Consider the following 13,198-nt stretch of genomic DNA (forward strand, 5'->3'; position numbering starts at 1 on the left):
AATACATCACAACATGTAATCACTTGACTCAAGATACTGCAAATTGCTCCCAAATCATCATAGACTCAAAATGCAAAACATAAAAAGTGACTGTAATGGGTGTGGATCCTAGGGACTAAGCTGTAACTCAACTTTAAATAGCAAAGTTTTAAATAGGAGGTAGACAGCTGAATTTACTGCTGGGCCACTGGGTGCATTTAGAACATGTGCAGGACTCTCTACAGTAATGTTTCAGCAGTGTTTTGCTTGTGTGGTTTATCATTCTCCTCCTAATGCATCATTTGAATTTGCAAGGGAGCCAAATGGAAATGTGTTTTTTCCATTGCTTAACAAATGATATTATTGATGATGATAACAAGATAACATATACTATGCTCCTTGTGACTTGTCAAAGAGTTTCTGACAGACAGGGCAACAGAGAAAGACAGAAAAAAAATGTAGTGTCAAGTTTATTTTACATCTAACTTTTTCTCTCACTTACTCGTAAACCATCTTGACTTTCACAGTTTTGTCTCATTCTTTCACTTGCTGTCTTTGTCTGACTATCATTCTTTCTCTCCGTCTCTGTGCCTATTGCTTTTTCTCTGAAAATTAAAGTGAAACTACTACAGCTCCATGGGGAGCTTGAATGATCGGTGGGTTTTGCACTCCAAGCAAGCATTATGTGCAAGTGTGTGCGCGCGTTTGTGTGGTCAGCCTGAGTTGATGTGCTTCAGTGCAGTGTGAAATTGGGCTTCTGGGCCACTCTCTGACCGCTGAGCTGATGTGCTCTCTCTGTCTTTCTTTCCCATCCCTTGTTTCCTATCTCTCGCCAATTCATCCACACACACACAAAAACAGGATGTCAAAATGAACATGAGAAAAGTGTGTTTCACCTGTTCATGCGCAAGTTTATACTCACTGTCTTTGTCAGATTCACAAAAACACAGTGTCCTTGACTAAAATAAGTAACAGCCCCCACACACAGACAGACAGACAGACAGACAGACAGACAGACACACACACACACACACACACAATGCCCTACACAGTAGAATGAACACATATGACTGGACTTTACCCACAAATATAATGAATATGTTAGAAGGGCATGATTCTTGATAATAGCTTTTCACACTTGAGAAGCACTTGAATCAAATTAGGGCCACACAAGGTAAGCCTTATTTACGTATATTATTCAGTGCTTCAGGGCCTCCAGGAGTTAACGATGTGTTTGCATTACAAAGGGGCTGCATTTCACATACTCTCTAGTAAGGTGCAACCCAATCCTAAATTTTAATCAACCTTTTAAATAATTTAAAGAAAACATTTTTATGAATTTTACTTATTTTTAACCTTTTAGGTATTTTGATTTTGATTCGACTTTAATTAAAAGTCACACAAACATGAAATGTAAAAGGCCATATCCAGTACTCTAATGTCCACACACGGATTACAGTGGGTGAAAGTCTAAAATGTGACTGTCTTAGAACTTGAAAGGCCGATATCCACGTAAACATTAATACCACATTTCTGTTTTCAATGTATTTCCAACTTTCATCAAATGTGTTCCCCCAGGGTCTTGTGCATCCACATAAATCAACAGCACATTAATTCAATTTCATATTTTTGTCTTGACACATAAATAAGAGTGTGTTCCCTCGTCTCCGCTCTATTTGATGGCAGCTTGATGATTCACATACACACAAAAAGGGATAATAATTGTATACATATTGCCACCCTGGGGGACGCATTTAAAAAAAACACACACAAAGTAAAGATAAGGAAATGTGAAAGCAGGAAGAAAAAAAATTTGCCGTCACTGTGTTTTCCATGATCATACGAGAAGATGAATTGTGTGCTCTAAGATAAACACATATAAAATGTGTGAGCCTGCCTTTCCCAAATGATTAATGTTTCAAGTAAAAACCCTCACAGGCACCTGCTGTGACAATGTCAAATCAGCCAGCTAGGTGTAATGGGAGGTTTTTGGAACGAGAGAAATGTTGAAATGTCAAACTCAAACACTGAGAGGTGTTTTAAGAGACAGAAATGGAGCACTTACGTAGTTTGGGACTTTTAGTTTTGAAAATGTTTGGGATAAAACCCAGAAGAGCAGTGTTAAAAAAAATCCTAAGTAAATTTGAGAGCATGTGCATGCACTGTGAATATGATCCATGGCACTTCTCAAAATGCATGATGATACTGGGCTCCATTTAAGAACAATCAAACATGTCTACAATTCAGGATATTTATTAGAAATTAATTCTGGGTGAAATAAATCAATATGGGTTGCTGCACTCAAAAGCCTTTGTCCCGTACGTAATTTACACTTGAAAGCACTGTGCTGTGGAACTCTTTCTTATTGGAGCAAAGTTGCCCAATAATGACATCGCTGACTACAGTATTCTCACTGGACCTGTGCTTCACATTCAAGAAAGGACTGAACCTAATTTCATGATGTCTTGCTCTTTGGTAGTCATGATTCTGACTGAGTTTATCTGCTTCTTCTTCATCACTCTGGTTAATTAACCTGCAGGGGGGGACAAAGTGTCGGAGAGCAGGACAACAACAATTCCCCACAGAAGCTTTGTGTAGTTAGCCATCACTGATGTTATTGGCTGAAGCTTTTCAATGACAGCTGAGCTGCTTTTTCCTGTGAACGTACTCCAGTAAAGGAAGATCTACACTCAACTGAATGACCCATGGATCTCAGATAGAGAGACTAAAAGACAGAGTTTGTTGATTTTTCCTGTTTCAGGAACGATTTGCGACCATTGCAACTCTGACACTGAACTAATTAATGGATTACTGCTCCTTAAGTGCATTTTACCTAACTACTACTTACCTTGCTCAGTTTTTACAGCCTTCGTTCTCCCATAGTCTACTATTATGTTCTTACTTCTTCCTAACATGTTAATACACAGACAACTGTTTGTGGCTGACAACTAATCAGTTACTTTCAATGCAACTCTTCGACCTGTTTTGAACATCAAACTAGCACCATTATTGAATTTACTGAAAATCACTGAGCTGCCTTCTGAATAAATCACCAAACCAACTCACCTCTAGCTGCTGAGCCTTAGGGTTTTTAGGGTCACAGAGGGAAGTGTTAATCCGGTGGTTGTGTTTGACACAGCGCTGAGTTGTGTTTTGGGGCATGGGGAACGTCTGGCGCACCAACGTCAGCCGACCGATCGATTTCATAACCAACTCCTGCAAGTCGTAGTCTGAGATCTCCTGAGAGGTGGAAAGGGGAGGAGGAGGAGGAGGGTGGTAGGGATATGTGGAGGAATGATGAACAGAGTGGGTGGAGATAAATAACATGAGAAAAAACAGCATTAGCAGGTCTGTGATGTAGAAAAATGTTGAAAAATATTTTTGACAAGAAAAACACAGCCACCACAGTAAATAATTAACTAAAAACGTAGTTAGGCGTTTGTCCATAAAAATAAAGCGCTGCGTTTCCCATTATCACCACAGTCAGCAATGAAAAACCACCTATATGATCTCCAAAAACAGTTCTGATGTAAAAAAGGTACATGTGAACAGAAAAGAGGGAGAGAGAAGGCTAAAAAAATGTGTACGTGCATGTGTCAGTGCGTGCGTGTTTGTGTGTTCTTGTTGTGTGTACATACATGCGTGTTTACACATACTCTGCATGTCCTTGCAAAACCTTGGGGGAGGAATCATTGCTAATTTTAGCCCTAGGACACAATCTCCCTCTCCCTCTCTCCATCCGTGGATCTCCATCCATCCTCTGCAAGTGCAGAGGGTCATGTGGTGACGAGATGAGAGCTGACGTTTATCGTCCCTGGTGGAGGTAACACTGCCACCAACTGAGACAGCCTCTGCTTTCTTTGTCTGTGTGTGCAGCGGCTGTCGGCAGCGTTGTGTGCTCGAGTGTGTCTTGTGTGCACATGCGCGTGAGTGTAAATCTGTGTACGTGCACATATGTTTCCTTGAGATTGTTTTTAAGCCTTTTGATCGTGCAAAAAGACCCTTGTGATTCCGTTTAATTTGCACATTGCAGCCTGCCTGACAGGATGGATGGGACTCTGCCTAGAGACCATGCACACACACACATAAACAAGCCATCACACACACTTCATATTAGAGAAGGGTAATAATATAGGTACCCCCGCTTCATTGACTAATCCCAATGGATTTTATATGAATGTAATTAACGTTCATTAAGACCTGTGTGTCCTCATGGGACGTGATCAATGGTGATTAGAGGCAGCGAGTTCCATGTGTACTCATCTGCATCAGGCTTGTATATGGCCCTAACTCTATGCACAATAGGCATTTATATCTGAAATCAATTTGATGCTCTTTCAATGATGCATACTGAGTTTGAAATGATGGACACTGACCATCATTAGATCATATTTCTACACATTTTAGCTCAGTTTAGTTTTGTCAAATCTAATACAATTTTCTAAAATAAAGTGCGTAAATTGAGATTTCTGGATCTACGATCAATTTAAACAATTAATAAAAGATTTTTTTCTTTTTTTTAAACAAAGAGGTATTCATACCCTGAAGCTGAATTAAAACTTAACAGGTTTCACCTTGCATGAATGTCTTGTGCCCAAAGTATCTACAAAACAGTAAAGAATCTATCTAATCTGGCTTTTGGGGCTAAAACGTGGCAAAAATCCCAAACAGCTGCCGACACAAAAACCCTGAAGGAGACTGAATTACAAAGCCAACAAAGAAGATGCACGACAGAGAAAAAATGCTGAAAATTGCTTTAAAAAAGGCAGATCTGTGGGCCAAAAGAGAATTAAGATTCACAGTGGGCAGTCAAGGGCATGCAAAGACACATCGGCAGGCAAGAATTATCCAGAGTGCCCCACTCAAAGGATCAGACTCAAACAAATATAGATGCACCACTGCACAGACATACAAACACACACATACTGAAACTTAAAAAGAAAGGATCATTTTGAGATTTGTCCTTTCAGCAGGCATTTGTCTCTCTGGGGACAGACTTCACCCAGTATGACTTTCAGTGGTGGCGTGCTTTAAAAGCTGTTACCCTTTTAACAGCTGAGACTAAATGAATGTGACTCATACACACACACATGAAGCAACGCATTAAATCACACATGCTCTCACAGAGCATACCACCACACAGGGGTCTCAGGAGGGACAAGGTACTCGTGCAGCGTTGACATTCACCTCATGTTATCATATCACTTTTCTTAAGTTTCATTTCTCCCGTAAATTCAGAGCACTTACTGTCAAATTTTCCTGGCCTTCTTCAAACAGTGTATTAAAATAAAAACAGACCATACCCTCTTAACTAAAAGCTCCTTTTAGGTCATTTTGATGAGTAAAAAATAAACCAAGTCATTTTATTTGAAAGTATTACTACCAATTGCCTTATTAAGGCTTGAGAAAAACGTATCATCACTCCCTTCTAGCATTATATCCACCTAGTTTTCAAACACCTATTAAATCATTAAGTACTTGAAAAAAGGTTGCAATATTAATCCAGTCTAATTAATCAAAGTTCTTCATCAAGCTGAACAATAAACTACAAAACCATTCAGTCCTGCAGACAGTAGAGTGTCCCCCACCTGCATTCAGAAGCCTTGGGTCAGTAACCCCTGGAGCACCCAGTAACTCAGCTCTGGCGTGAATCATGAGTTGTTTACTCCCTAGGCTTCAGGTTTTGGTTCTGCGGGCCTCACCATCAACCTCAACCCATCACCTCTCTCTTCTTCCCTCCTTTCCCCAAGAGCACTAAATCCTTGTCTTTAGTGTTTTATTTGAAGATGAGAGTCAAAAGCAAAAACACATATATCATCCCCAACTCTTCTTGGCACGTTTTCCATGACCCCTATACTTTATCCTCCACTCTTCCTCTTCTCAATCCCTCCCTCTCTTCCCATTTCACCCCTAGAGACACCAAATCCCCCATTCTCTCTTCTTATCTGTAGATGCGTTGGGGAAAAAAACTGCTTTCCTATTTATTGTTCGACTCCTTTCTGCCCCTCCTCCCCTCTGCCCAACCTCTCAGCTCCTCCCCGTTCATCCCTCTGTCTATGAGAAGTCCAAATCCTTCTCTTGCGCTCATTCAAAAGTTAAACGTTTGGAGAAACAAAACAAATCCAAACAAAATCACAGCTGATTACATTTGCCTTCTCTTCCCTGTCCACTTTGGGCAATTTTCTGTAACAACACCCAATTTACTCCTCTAGCTTTGACTATGTTACCTTCGCATTTTTGTGTTTTTTTTGCAATGTTTAAGGACATTTATCAAAGTCCTTTAAAAGGCCATGAAGAAAAGTCACTTACAAAGAATGGAAAACTGCCTCAGCTTCAGAGGGGTAGAGAAATATGTTTTGTCACAGGTCATTCATCAGTGTGATATATTTTGGTACCCTTAAAATCCATGAAACCAGATGGAAGAAGTGTCACTCTTGCCTTGAATAAGACACAATATATGCAACAGCTCCAGGGGAGCCGCTTAGCAACAACACTTGTCTTAGATAGCTGTCGTCCTACTGGGCAACCTCCAGCTGTGCACAGAGTGTGCACAACTGTTAACTTGTTCTCCCTCTGCAAGCACTTCTGTAGCGGTAAATAAGACTGTTCTTTAACTTAGCCAAGATTGCAGCCTAAAATCAAACAGTTTTCAATGTTTCCAAGAAGAATGTTTAGTTCCTAAACAATACCATAAAAAAGTTAAAGAAAGCTGCAGCCATTACAGTTGTATATTGTGCTGCAAAAAATATATTCTGATGAAAAACAAACATATTATACTGTACACTATGTACTTGAAATGGAAAAAATGAGCATATTAACAACATATCCTCATTATGTTAATAAAAAAATATAATCCGGTCACAATTACAGATATAAAATGTATTTTCTGTTGCAGCACTGTTGTATAGATATGTTTTTTTTTGACAGGCTTGTCACAGCATGAAAATCCCCCAAATTCCAGTTACATGGCTTTCATAGGATATCATGCAGTTAACTTACAAGCCAAAATGACAGAAAAGCCTAATCTCTTCTCATCTCATTACCATGCACGTGTGCCCTTGAGGGACTAAAATGAAGGAATGGGTGGAGAGAAAAATAATGATGAAAAAAGGAGAAAATAGCAAAAAGGAAGATAAAGAAAGATAGCAAGACATCAGGTAAAAGATCATGAGGAAAATCAGAATGACTAAGGTCAATAGTGAAGTTATCCCCCAAACTTAAGGCTGATAGACAGAGAAAATGAGTAGCCATGAGTGCTCCTTTTTTTTTTTCCCTCAACAACGTCACCCTCTCATCCTGAGCAGAACGAAGGAGATAGGGAGAGGAAGGATGATCAATTATGAACTGTGAACTCCTCTTCAGTGTGGCTGTCTGACTGCTGGCTGTAGATAAAGCAGAGTTATGACAACCATACAGTGCCCCCTCATCCATAATAAACCACAGGGAGGGAGAGCACTTTCACACATAGGAATATTCATTCTCCAAAGAACCAGTACTAGAAGACATTACGTATGACAAAATATTGTAGCCGCTCATCCATTTTAAACAGTCTGCTAGATAGCTTCACACAGCCCATCGTAGGAATATTGTGTCTACATCGGCACAATGTGTGACTAAATTTCAGCCTTGATAAGCAGAATTAGGACATCATATCATTTAAAAGTTATGTGCAAAGCTTTTCTTTAAATTATTTGGAGCCATTCATGATTTATAGTACAGTTAAGAGCAAGAGAGAAGAAGATGGCAAAATAGAGAAGGAATCCCAGTCTTTGCCACCACCTCTCTCCTCTCTCCTTTCTACACTTTGCTATTTTTTGTCCTTTATCTTCCTTTCCCCCTCTCCTAATCATTACCCATAGGATTTAGATTGGACCAGTCTGTTCCCTCAGAATAATCTACAATCCTGCTTGTAAACATTAGGGTCAAAGCAGCTTGGCTGTATATCAAAGGCCGGCTATCTTATCAGCAGTGTTCATTTGCATGTCTGCATGTGCAGCTGATGCAGCTATCACACATACAACCTACTGCTCAATTCAGCGATTTACACAGCAGTTAACGCAACTATATGTTGTGCCATGAAATATGGATGGAGGAACAATATCTGAACTTTCAGAGAGTGCCATAGCATGTGTACATACGGCACGAGACGAGAGACACGAGAAAAAGTATCCCGTCTGTTCTCCTGTGACCCAACCTGATCTCCTCCCATCCGACTCATTTTGCTCCACTGAGCTTTGATATTTTTTAAATGACACTGCAAACTGTGGCATGAGATTTCTGTGAGAAGCGAGAGAACGTGAGACAGAGCCCGAGGACATTATGCCAAAAACATGAGTTGTCAAGCCTTAAGCGCAAAAGGGCTGAAGTAGTGTACTGTATGTGTCAGAACGCTGAGACTGTAAGTGTAAGGACAATATACTAATTGATTTGACTTAACAATATTAACGAGACTTTTAATATTAACACGACAAGGCTCTACTGTCAGTTGAGAGACTTTTGCTCCTTGAGTGGTCAAATGCCAGGAACAGTGAGTAACTACGAGTGATATTCTGTAGCCGAGGCTCTAAGTCAATGCAAGGCTGAAATCTACATTCTTTTACAATAAAACTAATAATACCACATGTGCCATACATTTCTAATTTGTCAATGGGTTAAGTTGTACCAGCAGCACTTCATATACTATATTCTTTGTAAAATCTTGGCTATAACTATCATAACAGTACATCAGTCAGTACGTTTACATGACACTTGAAAAAACCGAATTATTGCCTTAATCCGACTATAACTGGACAACTGAAGTGCATGTAAACACCTTAGTCTGACTGAAATCGGAGTTGGAGAACTCCGATTAAGACACCCAGATAATGCGATTGGAATTTGATTTTCTCCGTCATGTAAACACCTTAGTCGGAGTATAACTGGACAATGCATGTGCGCATGCTCCACAACCGTAGAGACGGCACCAAGTGGAGCAGAGAAGCCGCCCAAACCCGGCAAAGTAAAGAAAAAAACCCAACATCAGCGCCGATTCAATGCATTTCACACAGCGCGACCAGCAAGAGTGTTTTATTAAAATAAAAAGGGAGGGAGAGAGATGAAAAAAGGAAGCCCGTATCCTATTCTCAGGGCGCATCCAGCCCAGACTGGCGCGTCTGGTCGGGAACTGCAGTTGAGAATTTATTATTAAGCTTACTAAGTTGTTTATATTCAGTTTTTTACGAGGTGACAGAAAAGTCAACAGGACAGGGGGGCGTATTAACCTGCTGAAATGACGGGTGACGCCGCATGAGGGGGCGGACCCCGTCAGTTATTCGGTTTTTTCAGTTGCATGTATATTGAGACAAGGACAGAAGTCCGACTTGACGCCAAAATCGAATTTTGAGCATAGCTCGATTAAGCTCTGCATGTAAACGTACTGAGTGACATTCTGCTATTGCTAAAACATTAATAACTGAGGGAGCATGCGGGCCTGCCAGAGAACACTTCACCATTGATTTCTCAAAGGCAGCAGGTACAAAGTGTAACAGGCTACATGCTGCTAGACATGCATGCAGGCCACAGACTGACATGTTAAGCCTCTCAGGAAGCTAAGCAAAGATCAGGTCGCTGCCAGGAAGCCTGGAGAGTGTTAGACGATACCAGATGCCTGATGGGATGCTACAAATACGAAGACAGTGTATTCGAGAGCTAGATGTGACTTTAGCCTACGAGGCTGTCGGGTAATGATAGACTGCTCAGTAGGCTGCTTGACATTGCCATCTGCCAGCGAAAGTGTACAAAGATGGTCTGTCAGTGTATAAGTATAAAGTTATCAACGCTGTGAAAATAACATCTATTTCAATTAGGGTGATACACATCTATGTAGTATGACAATTCCCATATGAAGTCAGGGACAAAGTGGTGTCTATCCAAATTTCTACCTCTGCTAAAATGTAAAAATGTGACCATCTTCTTTGAAGTGCTGGGACAAGGCTCATTCTTTTCCCTCATTCTTTGTATTTGCAGAAATGTAAAAACAACAGTGAGAGGTTGTCTGAGGCACTTTGGGGGATTATGACAACGTTGCTGGAGCCTCTCATCCATATCAAATAAGAAAAAATCTATACCTTCATATAACAGGACTGACATTCTCAAAACGAACATCAGAAAAAATGATTGTTGCTGTCCCTGTAGCCTTACTGGATATCATGCATACTAACAATTTTGTCAAACAGAAATACTTTCTTTGCATAACTGAGCAAGCAATAGGCCAGCTGAGGCCCATGGCATTTGGTAGCATTGTTATAGACAAAGGCTATGACTTAAAAATGGAGTGAGAGAAAGAGAGAGATGGGATATTAAAGTTCATTTATTTGTTTTGCACCAAATTAGGTTTTCCATTGTTCCTACAGTCAATGTTTTTTGTTCCTCCCCCAATAAAATGGATGTGTTTGTGTACCTGCTTTTGTGTGGAGGAGTGTGTGACAGTTTGGACCCCCCTGCTGTGCTTTGCTTCTTCATTGTAATGCCTGAAGCTACCAAGACACATCAGCTCTCCGGGTACGTATACATCCAAAACACACACACACAGACACACACACACGCATGCACAAATGTAGCTGATCCTGCTGGTTTTGTAAAAGGCACTTCTCATGAAGCAAGATCAAAGATGTTATTCTACTCAAAGTTAATGTGAAAGTACAGACAAGAGCATTAAAATTTAATCGTGTTTCTCTCAGGACCGATAGTCAAACTGATCAGCAAATGTGAACACAGAGGGGAGAAAGCTCACAGGACAAAAGTGTACACTCCGAGACACACTCACTGCTTGTCTGCTCTTGAAACCCTAAAAAGCTCCTAATAATCCAGTTGTGATACTGATTTTGGTATATACTATATGCTCATTTAAGGGGAATCTTTCAAGGTCTCCTTTGTCATCTCTTAAAATTTATTGTTTGTATATAGTGGCTCTATCATAAATAAGTGGTGAGCCGCTGGGTGCTCGCTAAAATAAACTAAATTGCCCTTGCTCATCAAGTTGTGCTATTGGATGAACTGATGTGAAACAAAAGCAGTCAATGTGCGCACCTCTCTCCTTCAAAAGACCCAGGACACTGAGAGAGCCCTCCTATCTGAGATTAGGAGGGCTCTAGGTCTAAAACCATAAATATTCCCAGGATAATTGAAACAATAAGGTGAACTGAAGGAACACCCAGTACACTATCCATAAATCATTTCTGTGGCACTCACCTCATTTATCAGGATCCAGTGACAGTCGAAGGCCACCAGGTTGGTCTCCACCACCTGCAACACAAACACACAGTCACATTTGGAATTGAGAAAAGAAAATGTCCTAGCAGAAATAGGCAAGTAAAAACACTGTATATCTGACAGATCTAGAGATGGGCCAGGAGTTAAGAAATAAGCAGCATTTTTTTTTTCAAATGTTTTTTAAAGAGAAAGAACTTCCTTATTGTCACATTTGAAATGCATTTCTTGGGTAATGTGATTTATGGTGTCGGGAGTGTGAATATTATGGAAAAGAACATTATGTAAATGTGCAAGGCTGAAACCCAGTGTGAAACTCAGCATAAGTGAGTTGAGAAAACTTGTATCAAAAGGTGCTGAAGGTATCTGCCAAAAATCTTATCAAACACATGCAGAAATGTTTGCATGTGACAAAATACCCACAAACACCCACACAATCACACCCTTACATTTCAACATGAGCACTTTTCGCACTAATTTACACATAGACAAACTATTGAGGAGAAGTCAACTCTCTTTGCCCCTGCCTGTCTCGTACACACATAAAATAGTGAGTTTCAGCACAGGGGGAAAAGAAAACCTTTCCCCATGAATTGTTAATGGCGCAACTTAAATATTTATATGTGTCAACTCTTAACCAGTAACTACACAATTGTTAAACACTGCAGCAAGGACACTTTGAAACAGTGCTGCCTGGGTGACACACACATGCAGGGCAAAAACATTTGGAACTCCCGACACACCCACAATACATTTGTACCCACCACACATTTGTTATAATGTCATCCATTTTATAGCAGCAGTCACTTTCTTTTAGCTTTCTCTATGTACTTGTTCAAGTGGCCCTTTCCTCCTGTTATCAGTGAACTCTGTCACTGTCTAACACCTCTTCTCAATTATTTTCTGTCACAAGCATGGTGTTGACATCACTTAATTTGTGTTAGGTTCATCTTCTCAACCTTTACGTCTCCTTGTGTGCCCTTGTTTTTCGACACCCAGCATAAATGTAAAAGTGATGCACACGCGAGGAGAGCAGCTACTTCTTGAACTACTTACAGCAAGATCCCTCCCTCAAATCCTCGGAAAGTGACTAAGTTTTATTTTCTTTTAGCTTGGCTTTTTTCCCCACATAAATAGGCAGGGAAAAAAACTGGACGCAAGCTACATCGCATTAAGTTAGTAGAGCACCATTTAGACAAAGATATTCATTGCTTAAAAAGAAATGTACACATAGACGCGTATGTATGCAAAACTACACAGCATCATTAATATTCTACACAAAGTAGAAATAGTGCAGCAAAAAAGAAAAAGATGTGTTTCGTTTTACTCTCTGGTTGCCTTTGTTACTCTCAAACCAGAATGCGCTGTCATTTCTTATCCATTCTCTTTCTGTTTTGTCTATCACTTCTACAACGTCTTTATTCATTTACCCACATCTCTCTTTACAAAACCCTTTCACGGCACACCACTCCATCTGTATTATTTACTTTTGAAACGGGAGTGTTCAGTCTTCAGTCTTGTTAACTTGTTTTTGACTTTCTTCTGTCAGAAACACTTTCTGCCTCTCACCTCGTTCCTCTTCTGTTTTCTCACAATCCCACCCGACCCATCTCGTTTTGTTCTCTTGTCATTGCCCCTGCTTCACCTCTCATCCCGTCATCTCTGCTCTCCTTTAATTGCTCACTTCTGACTGTAACTCCACCCGATCCTCTCCTTCCCCCCTCGCTCTACCCCAACACCCTCCCCACCCTCCACTCCTGGTGTAAAAATACGGTGCCACTCGTAAATCATTAGCCATAATTGTCTAGGTGACTATAGCACTGTGCGTCATAAAACACTTTTTAGCCGTAAACAAAAGGCAACAGCTGGAGAGGGTGACGGAGCATGGCTAATAGTGGTTTAATCTGCCACAGAGTGTCCATAAAACTTCATCATTATAACACTGACAGCTGCCATAAAATACTCTGTCTAC

General features: G+C 40.4%; 1 protein-coding gene across 1 annotated transcript in view; it reads right to left on the reverse strand.

Annotated features, from left to right (window-relative positions):
* grid2 (glutamate receptor, ionotropic, delta 2) overlaps positions 1-13,198 on the reverse strand; it is a gene marked incomplete at both ends in the record, with an annotated part of 509,482 nt that overhangs the window by 162,389 nt on the left and 333,895 nt on the right. The window contains 2 exons of the mRNA XM_083979111.1: positions 3,046-3,219; positions 11,209-11,262. Coding sequence (XP_083835237.1) covers positions 3,046-3,219; positions 11,209-11,262 — 228 coding nt within the window. The remainder of the gene's footprint in view (positions 1-3,045; positions 3,220-11,208; positions 11,263-13,198) is intronic.

This window comes from Trachurus trachurus, assembly GCF_905171665.1.
Source record: "Trachurus trachurus genome assembly, chromosome: 9".
NCBI classification, from domain to species: Eukaryota; Metazoa; Chordata; class Actinopteri; order Carangiformes; family Carangidae; genus Trachurus; species Trachurus trachurus.